General features: G+C 36.2%; 1 protein-coding gene across 2 annotated transcripts in view; it reads left to right on the forward strand.

The window, feature by feature from the left end:
* Positions 1–6,616: 6,616 nt before the first annotated feature.
* The window catches only part of fam149b1 (family with sequence similarity 149 member B1), a 40,341-nt gene continuing 25,606 nt past the window's right edge, over positions 6,617–21,351 (forward strand). Inside the window, exons 1-7 of one of the 2 annotated variants that reach the window (XM_028795222.2) lie at positions 6,617–7,072; positions 9,163–9,276; positions 9,541–9,679; positions 10,324–10,466; positions 12,985–13,104; positions 15,959–16,123; positions 20,359–20,546. In XM_028795222.2, coding sequence (XP_028651055.2) covers positions 7,026–7,072; positions 9,163–9,276; positions 9,541–9,679; positions 10,324–10,466; positions 12,985–13,104; positions 15,959–16,123; positions 20,359–20,546 — 916 coding nt within the window. In that variant the 5' untranslated portion in view covers positions 6,617–7,025. The remainder of the gene's footprint in view (positions 7,073–9,162; positions 9,277–9,540; positions 9,680–10,323; positions 10,467–12,984; positions 13,105–15,958; positions 16,124–20,358; positions 20,547–21,351) is intronic. The other variant, XM_028795223.2, reaches the window with a different exon arrangement.

The following is a 21,351-nucleotide window of genomic DNA, read 5'->3' on the forward strand; positions in this document are numbered from 1 at the left end:
AGTTAGCAACATTTCTAAGGAGCATTTTCATACACAGGAGGTAGCACTACGTGCTTTGCAAGATGCCAAAAAAAGATACAAGAAATGAAAATTAAATTTAAATTAGACAAAAATAAATAAATAGCATCCATCTTAAAAAAAGGCATACTTGTCTGTATGTCTGTCTGGTTGCCCATCTGGTTACTATGCCTCTGTCATTCCAGAAGATGGCGCATCACGAACATTAACACTGATTTTCCAAATTATAGCAAATGGCATATAACTGGTTGGGGTGTTTGAATAACCGAGACATATGCCTGACATGGTTCACTGCAAACGTTAAAACTGAAGTCTAGAGGAGGTGCTGGCATTGAGTAATTGGTGCCTGGATAACACCTTGTCTCTTAACGTCAGCAAAACCAAGGAGATGATCGTGGACTATCGGAAACAGCAAGGCAGAGAACACCAGGCCATCTACATCAGCGGCGTAGAAGTTGAAAGGGTTAACAGCTTCAAGTTCCTCGGAGTAAACATCACCGAGGATCTCTCGTGGACCCTTCACATAGACACCGTGGTTAAGAAAGCTCGCCAGCGGCTCTACTTCCTGAGGAGGCCGAGGAAGTTTGGCGTGAATGCCAACATCACCTCAAACTTTTACAGGAGTGTGGTCGAGAGTCAGCTGACTGGCTGTACAGTATTCACATCTGGTATGAGAGCTGCTCTGCCAGCGGCCGGAAATCACTACAGAGAGTGGTGAAGGCAGCAGAGCACATCACGGGCAAGAGTCTCCCTGCCATTGAAGACATTTACCTCCATCGGTGCTTGCGTAAAACAAGCAGCATCATAAAGGACCACAGCCATCCATCACACCAGCTGTTCTCCTTGTTACCATCTGGCAGACGATACAGGAGTCTGGCTGCTCGGACTACAAGACTTAAAAACAGTTTTTACCACCAGGCCATTCGCCTCCTCAACAGCAACACTTGAACACTTACATACACTTAATTACACCTACATTGCATTACATCTACATTGCACTACTCACACACAAACTGTACCTGCACACACTGAATACTGACTGGAACATGCATCTGCACTTTATGGAATATGCATCTGTACTTATAAAACATTATCTGTGCAATAACTGTCATTTGTACTTGCTGCTCATTCAACTCATATTGCTCTATAACTTCTTTTAAAACGTACACATTTTATTTTATATGGCTTGTCTATTTTTAACTTGTAATTTTTTTTTTTTAGCCTTATTGAATCTAGGCTGAGTGACTTGTTTTTCTCGTCATACACATTTCATTGTATGTTGACCCTGTGTTAACCTATATATGATAAATAAACCTAAACCTAATAATTAGATTTTAACGCCTCTCACTGCTGGTACAAAAAACAAATCAATACACACATAAACCAGATGCATAATTAGAGTCCCTATATATAGAATAAATTTTTAAGCGCCTAAAGATGAGTCCAATGATAATGTCAGATGGCCAGAGAGAATAGAGGTAAAAAACTCCTGCAAAGCTGGAGAAAAAATACAAAATCGGCAAGACTTCCAAGGCCATAAAGACCGCCCAGCGGTTAACTAATAAATTGATAGATAATACATAGAGACCAAGACAACTGACAGCTTGTTGGGTCAGAAGTAAAAATGGGAGTCAAAAGGCTGTAACATCCGATAGATTTTCATTTCCCTCGAGCTTGTGTGGAATAAAGGTGTTCAGAAAAATATATTAAATAAATGAGCTATTGCTACCATCTACTGGACACATATGGAACATGTCGATTCATCCATGATCCATCCGTTCCGTTTCTCTTTTACCTATCATCCACGTGAGAAGGACCCAGCTGCAGAACCGCAGAGCATATGTTGTTGGATATTATTGTGCACTGTGCACATTATCTAACACTGCTTCCTCTCGCATCTTGTGCCCTATCGCCGTCTGCGTTGAGTCTGCAAATACCCAAATGCAAAAGTTGTACGGGTAAGGTTAATTGGCCGATCTAAATTCTTGCAATGTACCAGCGGCAAGACTGTGCTGTGTCGAATTCTGCCGAGATAGTCGCATAAACAAATTTGAGAAAAGTACATTATTCAGTCATTTAACTAAAGGTCGTGTGAACTAGCATGCGGGTTAACAAAATGAATAGACGGATACAACGAGAGAGTGTCTGGAAGAGATCTACCAATGTGAAAAAGTCGGGGTGTACATAAGAAATATGATACTTCATGGTGTGTAAAATCCAAATACTCTCAATTGTAATAGTAACTTGGTATTTTTCACCCTCTAAAAGTGGTCCATAGAAGGTTAGAACCCTAGTAAATGATCAAAACTCTAAAATAACACCAGGTTCATATTCACTGACCTTAAAATGATCTAAACCAATAACCCACATACTTATATTTTAAAATATGTAAATTTAACCTTCAGGGAGTGGCTTGTAAAGGGTTAGGACCACCAGCAATTGATATCATAACAAAAATATCATATTCATGATCAGGAACCTCGAAATAGCACAAAACGACATACCACATGCCTATATTCCCCGTATTTTTGAAATTTTGTGCAAAGGAGTAATTTTGACACCTTGTATCCCATTAGAGGTTAAGCCTGGGAGCCGTTGATGTGACTTGCACAACTTCAAGACACCTATTGGTTTACTCTTTATCATAAGGGTGTGATTTCCTGCACATAATATGGCTCAAAAATGGTCTAAAAGTAGGGTTTTTTCGGGGTCTAGAGGACCAAAAATAGAGGTTCCCTAAAAGACTTGCCATCTCATCAAGATGAGTCGAACAGTATATCATATGTGGAGGTTTTCTTGTACCAGTGAGTCAGAAGACAAGAAAGCGATTTCAAAGCATTCATAAATAATTCTTAAGAATATAGCATGTTAGAAAATGTACAAATGGAGTAACATCTTGTAGTTTTTTAAATAGTTATATTTTTGTTTATTAAATAATTTTTAACAGTCAGTCATATTCAGAAGGAACGGTGATAATACAATGGAATTATATGCATTAGTAACTACATTAAAAGATGCCTTTTAACATCACTTTTATCATATATACCCCATTTCTGGTGTCTCAATAGTTTTCATAGACAACAGAGTCCAACTCAAGTTATGTAAAATGGCATGATTGTTAGATGGTTGAACTCTAGTTCAGATTTCTTAAACTTAACATTTCTGAAAGATATACTGTACCCAAAAAATAAATCTGTTTTAGTCTCAAAGTAAAATTGTTGGCTGCTTAAAAGAATGAGGGAGAGATGGTCTACAGCTTTGCCTTTAAATTCCATGTTGTCACAGATATATTAAAACATTATAACGCTTGGATTGTAATATTCTGTAAATATTAGTATATATTCATTTGTCTTCCTTTTCCCTTCAATTTATATTTAGTTAAGTGACAGCTGTTTTTTTGAGGGTTAGCTTATCTATGCAGCAGGAAAAGTCAGATTTGCATTCATACCTCAATAGCTGTTGTTTTGAGGTCAGGAGCAAGTGTTGGATCAGTAAAAGAAACAAATATACAAATCATGAAAATTGAAGTGAATTCTTTCAAGGTAAATTTGAAAGCAGTAAACTAACCTCTGGGTGAGTGAGAACAGAATGGTTCTCTGTTTTAAATAAGACAAGTCTGAAAATTCAGCCGTGCTTTCCAGTGGGAGATGCTAAAATTTCACAAATTTATTCAGCATGCTGTATATAAAGTATATCAATGAAAATCAAATCTTCATGAGACATTTTCCTGAAGAAGTAGTGTGCCTAATTTCAACAAAATCAGTCTTCTGTGTGCCAAGTTGTTTGAAGCAGAGTGACAATTGCAGTAGGACATGTCTGAGAGAACATGCAAAACACAAATAATATGCTGTGCAGCCTTGTGCAAGCATGTCAGTTCTAACCATCATGATCACAAGCAAGTCTGAGAGAAACATTCATGAAAGGTCAAATCAAGTCACTTTTATTGTAAAGTGTTAGGACAATAAGATTTCTTGGATGTATTACAAAGGAAATAACACATTAACGCCATTTAAAAGCATATGCAGGAACCTTCATTTTTTTTAAAACTGTACATTATCGGTCAAATGCATTACATACTGTATCTCTGCAGCCTGGATGCTCCACCCTGAAACTCAGAGCTCCAAGTAGGTGGTGTTGAATCCAGTAGGCAGTCCAAGTAGGTGGAGTTGATTCGAATGGTTGCCAATAGAGTCAATCTGCAGACCTCCAGAGCTCCACCCATTTAAGATCAGGGTTGTGGGATGGTCATCTGACTAAAATAATGCCAAGTACTGCAGAGCTAATTAACTCCACCTACTTGGAGCTCCAAGGTGGAGGATCTGGGCTGCAGAAACTCCAACTCATCACATGTGATGTTCAATCCATTTGACTTGCTTGCATAGAACAAATTGGTGTAAATGCCAGAAAAACATATCCAGTTTGGCCTTATATGCTATTGGAAAAAAAACAATTAAAACAGATACACTGATGGAAGAAAAAATTGAACTTCAAGCACATTTTAATATAGCTCCTCATAAAAATAAAGGAAGTGAAATTCCGAGCTGGTTTTCAGCGTAAAAAATATAACTATGGCTATTGACTTAAATAAACTAGTAAAGAAAAACAAGAAGAAGACACCAAAAAAGACTTTATTGCCCTAGGCTCCAACAACCATCTGGGTTGAGACTAAAAATAAGTGTGACCTAGATAAAATGCAGACAAATTACACTGAGAAAAGTATTCAAGAAAGATTTTAGTTCAAAGCAGAGTTCTAGAGAAGAATATAGACAGGGAAGTGACTAGGACAGGCCATGCAGTTTTTGAGCACATAAAAAATTTAGCAGAACCTAAACTGTATTAACGTTTACTGAGAACATTAGGAAAGAAATAGAAATACTGGTGTAGGTTCATGGAAACAACAAATAAGGTGAATCCAATCCATTGTGGACTATCCCGTTTTACATCCACAGCACACAACAACAACATTTATTTATATAGCACATTTTCATACAAATAATGTAGCTCAAAGTGTTTTATATGATGAAGAAAGAGAAAAAAGACAAAATAAATAAAAATTAAAATAAGGGAACACTAATTAACATAGAATAAAAGTAAGGTCCGATGGCCAAGGAGGACAGAAAAAACAAAAAAAAAAACTCCAGACGGCTGGAGAAAAAAATAAAATCTGCAGGGGTTCCAAGCCACAAGACCACCCAGCCCCCTCTAGGCATTCTACCTAACATAAATGACCTCAATTAGTCCTCATTGTATTCAGGGTTCTCATGGAAGAATTTGATGATGACAGTCATGTGGACTTCTGGCCTTTAATCCATCAATGTAAGGACATCACGGTGCTTTGATTAGGTGGTGGTGGCGCAGATTGCCACCACAGAAAACCAGAAAAAGAACAGAAGAGAAAGTAGGGGTTAGTACGGATTTTGGAGCCACCATGAATAATAATTAATTGAATATACAGAGCATCAGGATTAAACTAAGATGAAGCTATGAGAAAGCCATGTTAAAGTAAAGTGTTTTCAGCAGTGTTTTAAAGTGCTCCACCGTATTAGCCTGGCGAATTCCTATTGGCAAGCTAGTCCGGATTTTAGGTACATAACAGCAGAAGGCCGCCTCACCACTTCTTTTAAGTTTAGCTCTTGTAATTCTAAGTAGACACTCATTTAAAGATCTAAGGTTACGATTTGGAGTGTAAGGTGTAAGACATTCCGAAATATAAGATGGAGTGAGATTATTTGTGGCTTTGTAAACCATAAGCAGTATTTTAAAGTCAATTCTAAATGGCACAGGTAACCAGTGTAGTGACATCAAAACTGGAGAAATGTGCTCAGATTTTCTTTTCCTAGTTAAGATTCTAGCAGCTGCATTCTGCACTAATTGCAATCGATTAATGTCTTTTTTGGGTAGTCCTGAGAGGAGTCAGTCAGTCATCGTCCAACCCGCTATATCCTAATTCTCCACGTGTCTGCGTGGATTTCCTGAGAGGAGTGCGTTACAGTAATTTAGTCGACTGAAAACAAAAGCATGAACTAATTCCTCAGCATCTTGCAATGTTATAAGAGGTCTAAGCTGAATTCCAAGTCAGTCCCTATTACTCAGCTGTCTGTGTTCATTTCCCATAAGATTATAATCGTTTTCTTTCTTCCCACATATGAAAGATGTGTAAGGTTAATTGGCGACCTATTCACGTGTGACTGTGGGAACGTCGGGCCATGTCAGTGTGCCTTGCCCCGGTCCAGGGGTTTATTCCTGCATTACGTTCCAAACTTCTTGTTAAGGCCTCTTAGAACACGAATTGACAACCCATTACAGATATTGAGTCACAAGCTAATCAGTTCACCTGGGTGAACGATAGTGTCAAGAAATCCTACTTTCTTCAAGAAATCTTGCTCGCCTGCCTCGGCAGTGTATTTCACATTGCACTAATCTCAAACCTGACTACATTTCCTAGCATGCATCGAGGCGAAACGCGGTGCATTTTCAATGTTGTAGTCCTTTTGTGATTATTTCTTTCAGTTGCAAGACTGGACTTGGTCTCCAAAAACTTCACATCCCAAGTAATCTGCGGGGTGAAGTAGAGTTCATGTATCCATGACGCCTGGCTGTTGTTATGGTGCTAACCCTCAAATGATCAAAACAACTGTATTCTGAATCGCTGTTTACCTTGCTTACAATGCAAGGTTATTATTCGTACAAGAAAATAATATATTAAAAACGTAATAGGACACGTTTTATTTATGAAAACTTATTCGTTTCTATATTGTTATGTGTTCAATTTTTTTTTCCACGCGAAGTTACAACTTTAAAAGTAGGCCTGGGATAAGCCTTGGAGTGGATTGAAGGGTGTGACGGAGCTGGATAGGATGTTCAGTCCTCGGCAAAAAAAATCAAAGGGACCGAGGTTCAGCGGAGAGTCAACAAAAAAAAGGACAGTCGAGGAAAATTTAAAATAAATGAACAAATGAGTAAAATATATGTAATAATACAAAACGACGGAAGGGGAGAAGAAAAGAATGATCTCCAGGTACAACCGAAAGCCCATCTCCCACAGCCTCGAGATGTAAGTACTTTATTTAAAAATAAAGATGCAAACGTGCAGTCATAGTACCTACTTATAAGTTTCACTTCATTTTTGCAATTTTTGGCACCTCACTGCAAAACAAACATGCAAACATTTTATAACAATTCAGTGATCTTTTGCGAGAATTAAAATGTTTTACTTGGTTAAAAACCTTCCTTGTTTTGCTCCCTTCTTCAGCTTTTAATACGTCAACCAGTTTTTTCACGTCCCAGGTTAGCATAATGGTCACATCAATAGATTCAGCGATGTCCTACTATGTTTTTATTGTCTTTGGCTTTTCATATTGCAGTATCACATATTTCAGATCTTCTGTTGTTTGCATCTGTTTGTAGGTTGTACACAGTTTAGAAAGATACTTTTTTTCTATTTATGTTGCAGTAAAAAGTGTAGCACTATATTTCACTTTGCAGTCTGTTTAGCTGAATTTGGGCAGAAAGCAATATTCTTCATCTTTGATAAACAGTCATCAGCTAAACCTTATGCCTTAATAATTATTTGAGTTCAAATTTGCACATAATGAGAAAAAGTCTTGAGTTAGCGTGCGTAAGCCACCCTATTTCATTTTGTTCATAAGAAACAGAGTAATTTACTTCATGTGTTGGAAGTGCATAATAAGTAAGAATAATTGCATCAAACTTTTTAAATATTAAAATGTGTGCTTCAGTTTAAATGTTTAAAGTATAAACACTAATATGGGTCCATAGAGGGTTAGATCCTTAATAAAAGTTAAAAAATCAAAAATATAATATTTGTAACTGCTGACCTTGAAATAATCCAAAATGATACCACACATGATTTTATTTTATTTAATTTTTTTTTGGGAATGTGGCATTTTTAACCTTTTGGGAGTGGCTCTTAGAGGACATGGACCACCGGTAAAGAAACGGATATCAAAAAATATAACAATCATTATCAGCAAACTCAAAATGTCATGAAATGACATTTCACATGCCTATGTTACCAATCCCAATTTTTTTAAAGTTTTGTGAAAAGGAGTAACTTTTTCCCCTCATGTCTGATTAGAAGATGAATGCCAAGGATCATCTGATGTGTACATGCACAACTTCATATCCATCTGATCATTTTTGCTGAAACGGTGTATCATAATGATGTAATTTCCTGCTCAAAATGATGTTCCAAAAAGTGCCTAAAAATGAGGGTTTTTTTTCGGATCTAGAAGGACAAAAATTGAGGAGACCACAAAAAGCTTGATGCCTTGCATAACTAGACATCAAGACGAGTTGAACAGTATATCATTTTCAGGAGTTTTCTTGTATGGTGAGTCAGGAGGAGCCAGACAGACAAAAACTGAAGTGATTTCAAACTGTTCATAAGTTATTCTCCACGAATACAAAATTAAACAAAAGAATTCACATGTCAGTTATAGTGCCTGCAACAGTGAACATCATAATTATTTATTTTTTATTTTATATGCATTAATCATGTTAAGTAGAACTCTGTATTTTAGGTTCTTATTTTTGTAAATAAACAGGATGGTTGAGAGCAGGTTTGCTCTCTTAATTGTAATTGTTTTTCTCTAATAAATAAAAGGTCTACAAATTTCACTCAAAGCATTTTTCTCAGTTTCTAACTCTCTTCAGCCTCCTGTTATTTTACTTTTATAACCGGGGTTCTCATGTTTGGTTCTGCTGGTGTTTGTTTCAACACAATCCTTGCTGATAATGGAGCTCATTGAAAATGTGCATGCATTTTATTTGCTTTGAGAAAGTGTATCTTTTCTGTGCATGCCACATTGTGACAAGAGAACTTCTCCAGTTCAGAGGAGCCAGTTGAGGCAGTTAAATATCTAGTGAAGGTAACTCTTTGCCAAGAGTGTACTAGGAACAGACCACATGATGCTGGTGGGGTTATTTGGCTATCTGTTTTCCACTTCCAAGTGTAATGTGCTTTCTTTTCAATTTTAAGTATAAGGGTTATATTGATAGAGTCCACCCTTACTCAAACAAAATACATGGGCATTAGCAGAGGTACAGTTAACAAACTGGATGCCAGTAGTTGGAAGAAAACTGAGGTACTTTACAGGATTATTCTTCTTTCCATTTCTGTAGACGTGGATTATCGAAAAGCAATATTGAACATCACCCATTGCCAGAGAAGGATAATGTTTATCTCCCACAAAATTTCCTGCATGATGTCAAGGACGCTGTTTCTGCTTACCAAAGGTTAATAACATTTCAGAATTTATGCTGACTGTGCATTTATTCAAGACTTAATAGCAGCAGTTCTGTTCATTGTGAAGCTGGCTCAGTTTCTAAATGTATAAGACATGTATTTAAAAGGAAAAGGCAGTCACTTTCTATCTTTTCAGATTGCTGAAATTTGGCAGGACTGTTGGTTGAAGAATCAATGTACAGGAAAGTACACCAGTTATTGAAGTACTTAGTATTGTACACTTGACTCATTTCAATTTTTCTTTTTGGCCTTAGAGAATCTGAGGACTCCGATGAATCAAGTTGTCGAACGGTTACTGCAGAAGAGTTAGCAAATTCTTGGTCTGCCATTCAGAGCTACACTGGAACTGGAGTTTCCACAGAACGAAGTTCAGTCTTCTCCTGGGGCTATGATGTTCGTTTATTTCCTTTTTAATTTTCTGATAGTTTAAATAAACATATTTTTAGAAACAAATGTTATGTTTTGCTCTTCTGTTTAATTTCACTTTTGAAATCTCAGTGTTGCTGTGTTTGTATTTGGGTTGACTAGCCCTAGAGTGACTTGACATTATAGGGGTGCCATTTTCAGGGTTTCTGTGGTAAGTCAAATGAAAGAAATAAAAACATTTTAGAATGCAAGTCATCCATAAGGCAGATTGCAGCAGATTATAGTACTGTCAAACAGGTCAGATTGCAGCATACTACATTAAATAAGTATTTATTTATTTATAGCCAAAAACAAGCAAATGTTTGTACTCCTATTTCTTTATAGTCATCTTAAAGAATATCTTTTGCCTTGTATAATTTCTGTTTAACAATGATGCTTGAATAACTTCGTTACATAGTTTTGAAGCAGCTGCATGCATATTGGCCAAATAATATAAGGTACCATGCTGCTGCATGCAAAGCTTTGAGTTTTAATTGAAGTTTAGCAAAGAAGTACTACTGCATGGAATACTGCTTTAAGACTACTCCTTCAGCTGCCGGTTTGTATTAGACGTAAGGCTGTCAAGGTTGTACCCAGAGTTTGAACAATAGTAACCCTGTTTTCTCCTTCAGGAATTTGATAAAGCAGCATCAAGGCAGGTGCAGCAAATGTTTGAGGAAATTGATGAACTTCTATATGAGTGTAAACCATGTGGACAAATGCAGAGTCTTGAAGAGGAATGTGAACAGTGGAAATCACGTTTCCCACATCTCAGGTAATAACTTTGATCCTGTTTAGAAGAAGTAAGTAAGTATTTACTTTCATAAGTAATAAGTAAATTGTTATTTTTAATACTTTTCCATAGGTAAGTAACGAATTTTGCTTAAAACAAAGACAAAAAAGATTTAGCAAACATTTACACACAATGAATGAAATATTTTAACAAACAACTGAAACCCTTCATGAAAACGCATGAATTAGAAAAAAAGAAAGAAGAAAAACTGTGACTTGGCTAATGATAAAATAGCTGTTTCAGTGAGGAATTATAAAGGCATATTGCTTTTGGTATAAAGTTTCTTGACACACTTCTGCTGAATAATTGACTTGCTGAAAGCACTCAATGTTAGTGAGAGGATATGCAGCATTGTTCATAATGACCATCAGCTCGGTCTTCAATCTCTCCTCTGTTTCTTCCTCCATCACATCAAGAGTGCGCCTCATAACTGAGTCTACTTTTTATTTAGGTTTCTGTTTCAGTCGGTCTCTCTTGAAGTGATGCTGCTGGTCCAGCACACCACAGTGTAGAAAATCACACTGGCTAACACAGAATTGTGGAACATGTACATGATGTCACTACCCACATTAAAGATGTAAATCACACAGACCTCCCGTCCTCAAATAAAAGGAAATTGAAAGGGGTGATGTCCAACAGTAGAATGATAAATTCTAAATAATAATGAATTGTAAACACATAGGTACCATGTCCTGTGGGATTATCAATAATGGCTCCAATGGATGCCAGATAAAAGGAGATGTTGATACTGTGTATGTGATGCTCCAGTCCTCAAATTAAAGGGGCTGTAAAATGCATTCATTGGTGGTGTAATGTGGAAGTCCAAAGCTAAAATAATGTTTTATTAAAAAATAGAAAAGGGAGTGGAAAATAGTAAGATAAAGCAATGTAAGAATATGATGAAAAGTTAAGACAAAAGCCTGAAGTACTGTGCCTTTTAATGGCATTACTCTTGTGTAAATGTGATGAGGAAGTACTGTTTAACATCTGGAAGCTGTATGACATCTTTCTGTGCCCATAGTTTTTCTTCTTCTTCAGCTTGCCTTGTATTTATAAAGGCTTGGATGTAAAGGCTGTTTGTGTTAATGAAATCCTATACTTTTGTAAGCAAGGGAGGAAAGATGTCTGTATTTTCATGATAAAGTGTTTGCTTAAGAACTTCATCTGAACAAGTATGTGCATGATAAGTTATTGAACCTGTCCGGCGTCTGTGTGTGGTGTTTGATTTTTTTCTACTTCAATTCCTCTGAACAGGTATGCATCCTGTCCTGGGGGATTATCGATAGAGGCTCCCATGGATACAAAACACTTGGAGTTGTTGATATTGCATATGTATTCTGTTGCAATGTGCTTTACATAGCTGAGCATAACCATGTCGCCGTGCCTTTTACTGTATCCTGGGTAATTATCAATAGAGACTCGATCAGTCATTTACCCTTGTACTTGCAATAGAATTTGAGGCAGATCTTTCTATTTGGTATGTGCGGCAGTGTCTTGCTGTCTCGTCATGGCTAATGTTGAGCATGTTGTTTTTCATGGTCAAGGATTATGTATGACTTTGTTTTGCAAGCTGAATACAAGTTTGCACAGGTAGCTATCCGTGTTTGTGGAAAGTGTTTCACTGTGGCAGATGCGGGTATGGTTCCTTTTCTTGGCCTGACGATTCATATAACTGTGTTTTGTGATAAAGTTTGCATGTTGTATTTGAGCTGTGTTGCCTTGCTTTTCTCAAAGGAGCTGGTGCAATGTGTTTCACAGAGTCGAGTTTGCCCATGCCACTGTGCCTGTCCTGTTGATGTTGTTGGGGTTTCTGTTCTTGTCAGCAGTGGCACATGCCCATGTCTCCATTCTGTTTGTGCCAGACAAGCAGTGTCCTCACTCGGCATTAGTCTTCATCTGATCTATATAATGTGCAGCTGTTGATTTTCTGTTAGCCCATGTTTGCTGCCATGTCTTTGCTGGTCTTGAGAAGGAGTTGAAGCTAAATTTGGGTTTCACTGTGCGTTGGATGTGCAAATAATGGATCACGTTGTATGTGTCACATCATAATTTGTTGATTTGAAGCCAAGGTCAAGCTTCATAGGCCATGGATGTGTGAGTTTTTGCAGACAGACAAACCTTAGCATTTATATATATCTATAGATGAAAAGGTATTAAACTGTACCCTTGTTGCTCCTAGTCCAACATTTTGGCACTCGGCTACAGTACCACATGATTTTCTTATTCATGTTGGTCATTATTTGTGTTCACAAAAAAATCTATATATTTATGAAAAATGTTTTTTAAATGTGTACTTGGATTAAAATTATGATTTTTATATATCAAGGGAGCACATACTCTACATTTAATCAGCCCTTCTGTAACCTAAACTGAAATTTTAGGTAGTTTCAAGTCATGCATAATATGACCCTCCTTAGTCATTGAAGGTCATAAATATTTCTTCCTTTTTGAAAGTTATTTAGAACAATTAATCTGATGATACTGCTTTTTGTTTGCTTAGAATACTGGGTACACAGATGGTGATGCCAACTGATGAGGGTTACAAGTGGTATTCAACGCCAGGGAGTTGTGATTCTATTTCCACTACAGCAAGCAATAGCAGAGAGAAATCTTCCAATGAGTAAGCGTTTTTAGGCATTGTGTTTAATTTCTGCTACATTGTCTAATGATTCTTTTTTTTCTGTAGAGGAACAAATACCTATTGTAATTATTTTCTGCCAATATAAACACTGTATATGGTTATTTTGCTTTTTCAGCTGCTTTCCTGTTTATTTTTACACTACTTGTGGTGAAATTTCCTGCTTTCTTTGTGTACATATAATGTGATAAAATGTGTGCTATAAAAGCTTTCATCAGTGCCATGGAATTATTTGCATTAAATATTATTGTATGTTGTTTAGTGATATTTTAAATCACAGATATCTCTTTCTACACTTAAAGCATGTTAAGTTTTTATTATTATTTGTTTACTTTTACTGATTAAACTTCCATAATTTCCATAATTTAACGTCGGGAGTGAAGTTAATAAGATTTGAACATGCACTTATAAATAATGGATTCTGCCTTCTGTTTTGTCTTTGATAAGGCTTACACATCATTTACTGGGTATAATTCAAACTTGTTGAACTCTGTTCCCTCTAAAATACAGAGTAAACCTAAATGTACTGTTCTACATATGTTTTGCCTTTTTGCTGCTTCTGTTTCTCTTTGAATACTCAAATAACTGTAAACTTAAGAAATCATTTTTATTGTTTTTACATAGTAAAACAGTTTTATAGGTTTATTATATGCTGTAAATATAATATTTACATTTTTGCAGAATTGTCTTGATTTTTTTTGTAAAGAAAATTCTTAATAGCACATAAAGATCCTGGGGAAAATTAAGAAAAGTATTTGAAATTGAAATCTTTTATATGTGTTATTTTGTTTGCAAATATAATTCGGTGTTGCACATGTCTATTGCTAATTGCATAAAAATTAAAAGAGACATTGTTCCTGTCATGAGCATATTCTAGTAGATTTACTGTAACGTATGTTTTTGTTTAAAAGGTAGCTTGAAAATTTGTGTGTAATTTGTTTGTTCCCATTTGGGTTATTTTTAGTTTATATTCATTGTCTCTCTCTCTCTCTTTTTATATATATATATATATATATATATATATATATAATACGTGTGTGTATATATATATGTATAAAATCCAACGTCTGTCTGTATATTTGTCCGCTTTTCTCAAGAGAACTACTTAACAGGTTTAGATCGGGTTTTTTTTCTATAATTTGTTTGAATATTCTGGTTGATTTTGTGACCTCTCATTGCGCTGTGTATCAGTTCGTTTGTGGTACCGATTTATTTGCATGAATCTGAGGGGAGGGGGGCAGGACCCTCCCCATTCACGCACTAACCTCAGGGTGTGTACCTTACCTCCGCTTAGCTAGCGAACGAGAGAACTACTTAACAGATTTAGATTGGGTTTTTTTTCTCTATATAATTTGCTTGAACATTCTGGTTGATTTTGAAAATTCTCTCATCTCTCATAGTTCGCTTGCAGGAGCGATATATTCGTGCTAATCCGAGACAGGCTGCGGGACGAGGGGAGGAGGAAGTGTGATGTGAAGAGTAGGGAGCCGGGCGGGGCCCTCCTCACTGTCCTGTTTCATTACTACGTGGGTGGAGACACGGATGACGGCTAGTATAACATATGTGCCAAGAGATATGCATCATCCAAGGGCGCCTAACTGCCAACTCCACAGGCAGGCTTTGCCCCAAAATGGGTTACTGGCTTTTAAAGTTGAAAAGTTTTTGTTTTTTTTTGTTCAGAATGAACAAAAATGTCCTTGGAGGCAGAGGGCAAACCATTAAAGCCCCTGCTCTTAAGGATGAGGCCAATGAATAGTCTTTATAAATAAAAAATTTATTGAACAAAATAAGTACAAAAAATGGCAAACAAAGGGAAAATTGAAAAGACGAGAATGCATTTACCCAAAAAGGCAACCCAAAGCTAACAAGTCCAAATTGTAATCCATATATCAGTGTCCACAAAAACAGGAATAAAATTGCAAAAAAAAGAAGAATTCCAAGCAGTACTTAAAAGAATGAACTGAATTCTCCATGTTCAATGAACCTCTGCTGGGACCATTTCTTTCACCTGAATATAATGGTGAAGGTAGGTCCCAGCAGCAGTGAAGCCAGAGTAGCCTCACCATAAAACCTAAAACTTGTATTCAGCTTGATTCATAAATGGATCAGTGTTTATTAAATAGTTGTGTATATTTATTTATTTGTTACTCTGACTCAGAACCTGGATGATTTCTTGGTTTAAGATTTTTTTTTCCAATTACGGGTAGGAATACTAATGGAGACATTATTTGTACTTTGAGAAAGCAATCACAATCAAGGGATTTCTGTATTTTTTTTAGCAAATCAAGAGTTTGAAATTGGTGCTCAGCGCACTAATACAAGACAATGTAGTTATGTCCTTTGAATGATAACACATGCTAAAGTAACCAATGGCCACAACATTGTAATTGCTTCATTGAAAGTTTTTCAATTAAAATGGCTTCTATATTTGAAGTAGATCCCAAACAAGCACTAAATGTCACAGGTAATTTAAGGATCATTTGCCGAAAAAGACGGTGGACATAAACTTAGCTCATTAAGTTCCTTGTGCTAGTGGAAAAGCAATGTGATGGGATACTTTAACCTAATGTGATTCATTAGGTAAAAGTAATTCCAGAGAAGACATGTTTTGCCTTCAAATAATATTAAAAGTACATTTAAAAAGCTTCCCTAGTCATCCCAAATTGAGTATGATACTAAAAATAAATTTAAAAAGCTTCTGTAGTCATCCCAAATTGAATATGATAATAAGTTGGTATATCTGATGGCTGCAGTTTTATGCACTATTTATTGAAGAACCACTTTCTTGAGCAGCTCTGCATAATTGTCAATCTTGCTTTTGTCTTGATTTTCCCAGGCTCAGTGTCCTTGGAAAGAAGGTCCCATTCTCAGTGTCCAGGCCAAATACAGATAACACATTATCTGGGAATGATGAGAACATTGTGAATCCGAATGAGGAGACTGGAGTGATTGAGGCAGAAGGATTGGTAGAGGAGTACTTAGCTTTTGATTGTAGGGATAAGTAAGTACTAATTAAATGCCATTAGTAGATTAAATGTGCCTGTGTTATTCATCTGTGAAAAATATTACCCTTTTCACAAATATGTAAAATATCAATTTTCCATTTTAGCATATTTCCCTCAGCTCACTCTAATTAGCCACTTGCAGACTGAACAAAATGTGGTAGAAACATGTTGAAAATCATGGAAATACATTGATGAAACCACTCAGGTTATAGCTGCATATTTTGATTGTATGTGTTACAGGCTAAACCTGATTTTAGGACAAACTAGTTTAGATTAAGCTATACCAGTTTGTCCGAAGCAATATCATGAATCGGTTTGGCCTGAGAAAGTATGATTGCAGGCCAAACTAGTTTAGAGTAGGACAAATCATTTGTCCTGGGAGTGCTACATTGATTTTTGGGATAATGTAGTTCAAACTAGGTTCATCCTATCCACTTTGGCAAACTGGTTTGGCCTAGTCTAAAGTATTTTGTCCTAAAATCAGGTTTGGCCCATATGTGCACTGGTTCTGAAACAGTGTAAATAAAAGGTGCAAGTCATGTTATTTTGCAGCACGTTTCCTACCTATTTGTTCCATGCATTTTAGTATTCATTTTATTTATCAAATTACAATGAGTTACACACAAGTACACAACGACTGTAATTTGTTCCAAAACTCTGGATGCGACCCGAACGTAATTTCCCCATAAGATTGTATGTAAATACAATTAATCAGTTCCAGCCCATACGAACTGTATATAAATATTTTTTTTTTTAGATTTTTAAGCACAAAAATAGTTAATTATACCATAGAATGCACAGTGTAATAGTAAACTAAATGTAAACACATTGAATAACACTGAGAAAACCTTGAACAACAGAGAAAACTAACATTGCAAGAGTTTGCGCTACACCCTTACGAACCACTCGCTGTAAACACTTTTTTTATGTGTTTTAAGCGCAGGGAAAAATCCTTAATTTATACAAAAACTAACCATAAACAACCAAGAAAACTAACCTTGCATGAGTCGAGTTCTGGCGCGAAGGAAGTGAGGAGGAAGCTGGGTGGAGAGGAGGTTACAGTTTTGAGGGAGAGTCTGGCTCCGTGAAAGAAGATTTCGATTTAAAAATCAGTAGATTTCTAGTAGATTTTGATTTCTTGTACTCGGCGGCAAGATCGGTAACATGAACGCCATGCTCATACTTTTCAATGATTTCTTTCTTTAATTGGATTTCAATTTTCTTTGAACCTTTCTTCTCACCAACACTACAACTCTTCACTTGCTTAGAGGCCATGGTTAATTGCAAAATTAATGCAAAAGCACACGAAATACAGCACACAGAGTTCACAGCGAATGCACGCACGTCTGACCAAGATCGGTGTACAGGGAGAGACTGAACACATGCGGAAATCATTGACGCGTACGAACCGGAAGGGAAACTGGCCGGCAGTGTTTTTGTTTGCCACCAGAGCGTGTGGTTGTGAACACATGCAACAGTTTGACGAACTTTTTGATTGTAACCCGATTTGTATGTGTTCGGAAATGTTTGTGACCAGAGGTTTCAGAGGTTCAGATATCCAGAAGACCGTCAAAGGCTTTATCTTAATACAACATTCATTTAATGTTGGTAAGTTATATAAAAAAAACATTAACACTTTACATTAAGTGTCCATAACAACTCCATTACAACTGCCTAGACCATGGGACATCTGTTACATAGTTGTAGTTACATACCCTGATGTTTTTATTACATTTTGAAAGTACAGATACAATGTAACTATGTAAATGCACTTGTTTTTGGATCAGTGATAAATTGTTACATTGTAATTATATAAACTGTGGAATAACAACGACAACTGAGTAATTAACTATAGTGTTACTTTGTATTATACAGTAAGTACGGAGTAATAACTCGTAGTTACACTGTACTTATACAGGTAATTACATAGTAGTTACAGTGTAATTATCGACACTTAATGTAAAGTGTTATCAAAAAAACCCTAAACTGTACGTCACAGAGAATATTTACACCGCTCTAATTTTAAATAAAAATAAGACATTTTCCCACTAATTTTGGAGGATGTAATATGATTCTTCCAACTGAGTAAGATAAGGCGACAAGCAAGCACAGTAGTGTTGGATAATAGAAGTGATTTTTTTCTTTTACTGAGTGTTGTCCCTCCAGGTGTTGCTCCATATAATGTCACCAGAGAGTAATTATTAATTCCTTTTTAGGATTTGAGTATAGGGTACTCCCTAAACTTACAGGTATGGCACAGCGAAGCAGGTGTTTGATAACATTGTTCACAATTCAGGTGTTGTCCTGGATATATTTTGGATTACATTAGTCAAGGCATAATATTGCGATGTCTGATATTTTTTACACACATTGATGAAGAGTGTATTCTGCCTATGGCAGATTTACGTTCATTACCTGAGATTCTATTTAAAAGGTATGATATCCCAAATTAGTTAATTTAGGGATGCACTCTGTTGTTAGTAAAGTATATAAATGCTGTGTATGTCTTCATTAACTCTAGATTGAATAGATTCAGCCATGAATATTGCTAAAAGATTAAGGAAGACAGGAAGGTTTCATTTACAAAAATTACTAATTTGCAATAGTAAAAGATGTGTTCCACAAGAATATTACTGAATGTTTGAGGTGTATTTAATCAAAGGATGCGGAGTGGTGGCTCTGAGGCTAAGGATCTGTGCTGGTATCCAGAAGGTTGCCAGTTCGAATCCCCGTCACTGCCAAAAGAGATCTTACTCTGCTGGGCCCTTGAGCAAGACCCTTAACCTGTTATTGCTCCAGGGGCGCTGTACAATGGCTGACCCTGGGCTCTGACCCCAAGGGGTATGCGAAAACTAACAAATTTCTAATACAAGAAATTGTATAAGGCGAAATAAAGAACAAAAAAAAAATCTATTGTCAATATTCTGTAAAGAAAGGTCTGTAAAGGTGTCTAAAGGTCCAAATACCAAGTAACTTTCATGAGATAAACACAGCATAAGATAAGGATGACTGGCATAAAAAAGTATTATGACATTTGGCAACAATGATGTTTCCTACATTGATACCGTATTTTGAGTCAAAATTGCACCACATGATTACAGGTAAACTGGCCATAATTAGTAAGCTTAGGAGCACAGAGTATGGCATATGGTTAAACATTTTAAGAAGAATGAATTTACATGGCTAACAAGGAATTGACAGTTTCATTACTATTTGTTCCATTCCATTGTCTTAAAGTATAGTATATACTGTATATTGACAACCCAGTAATTTGTAAAAATAACCAATTGCAAAGATGTCCTTCTTGTGTCACACATGAACAAGGTAATGATTTACTCTAATCATTTATGAGGGAGTTGTCAAAATATGAACATATGGATATGGATGCTATTAAAAAATGATGAGCACATGAGAACATTAGGAGCACTTTTGATGAGAACAAGTTATTCAGCCCATCAAAGCGTGCCAATCCTATCAACACGATTCCTCCAAAACAACATCAGGTTTAGTTTTGAATGCCTCTAGAGTCCTAATGTCCACCACATTTCTTAGTAACTTATTCTATGTGTCTGTAGTTCCCTGTGTTAAGAAAAACTTTCTAATGTTTGTGCAAAATATGCTGTTAACAAGTTTCCAACTGTGCCTCAGGGTTCTTATTGAATTCAATTATAGTAAGAGTCTTGATCCACTATTCTAATTTTTTTCATAATTTTAAACACTTTAGTCATGTCACTGCATAAGCTCTGTTTGCTTAGATTGGAAAGGTTCACTAACTTCAGCCTTTCCTCATAACTCCTAAACCTGCAGTCCTGGAATCAGTCTAGTCACTCTATATGGAGACTTAACTCTGTTATTGTGTTCAAAACTTTCAGATGTGCTTATTCTAGTAACACTTGCATTCAATTGAAAAATCTGTTTTAATTCTGTCTTTCTTATGTCCCATACAAAATACTGACTTTACTCTACAAATACAATATATCACTTTGTATGGGTCCCTGGATTTGTCTATAAGTTGTCCATGATAGTAGAAGTAATATTCTCAAATGAAATGTTATGATTTCAGCTTTTATTTTAGACTAGCAGAATAATGAACTATGAAAAGCATTACTGCTCTGTAGATTAGACTTCTGAGTAAAAGTTTCACTTTTAGTAACATTATGCTGTATGAAAGTCTGTTAGAATGCTTACTGGATTTTTTTGAACAACCTGTAATGCCCTTTTGTTTTGCTAGAGAGGAAGAGGGAGCAGAAAAGAGACGTGACTATCAGTCTCAAAGAAAATGGATGGGCTTTCCGCCTGTTACACCTTTTCACTGCATGAAGGAAGCGGTGCTGGACACCATGTTTGAGGAGGTGTGGAGGGAAGTTGTTGGCTGCATGGAGGAGCTGGTTCGCCGACACTGGGAGGGATCTGTTTCTGGTACCATACCCTTCTGTAGTCTTTATATTCTACATTTATGCATGTTATTCTGAACTTTAAAGTGACAACCAAACCCCATTACATTTGACATGTTAAGCTTGTGTCCTTTTAATATTTGATTCTGTCAACGATGAGTATGACAAAGATGACCAAATATTTGTAGGAATGGTTGCTGCAGTATGCATTATTCACTTCATGCTTTTATTTTAATAATGCAGAGTTTTGAAAGCCACATTTACAGATAACTCATAATGATTATTCATTTCTGGTGGATATATCCCCCCCTTTATTTTAGATATTAGATGTTCATTCTAGCACTCTCATATTCAAAGAAATCAAATCTAATATCTCTAATGGCAGTTTTGCCAACCATACCCTAAACAGTCTCCAGTGGTACTGACTGGTAATATTAAATCAGTTGTGTCTTTCTTCCACCTCCTAATGGTCATTTTATATTAACACTAATTATTTACTGTTCACGTGTGGTTTGTTTGAACTCATGTATTATATCAAGTAAACTGCCTCCAGAGTCTTCTTTAACAACTCGTTACTGAGGGCTGTTTTGCTACCTTCATCTTTATCTTCTAACAGATGTTGCTTTCCAACAGACCATAACTCTTTATCATTCATTCTCCTGACTCATTGTTTTGAATCCACAAGTAAACCAGGAAAGTTATCTTCCTTCTCGATCCTTCTTATTACAGATAATCCTATTCATTATACATCTGCTTTGTGGGAGGTATTTGTCAAGAGGTTTTGGAAGCAGAACTTAGCCTCCACCTGTGCTGTGACTAAACAAATTTTT

The sequence above is a fragment of the Erpetoichthys calabaricus genome, chromosome 2 (genome assembly GCF_900747795.2).
Source record: "Erpetoichthys calabaricus chromosome 2, fErpCal1.3, whole genome shotgun sequence".
NCBI classification, from domain to species: Eukaryota; Metazoa; Chordata; class Cladistia; order Polypteriformes; family Polypteridae; genus Erpetoichthys; species Erpetoichthys calabaricus.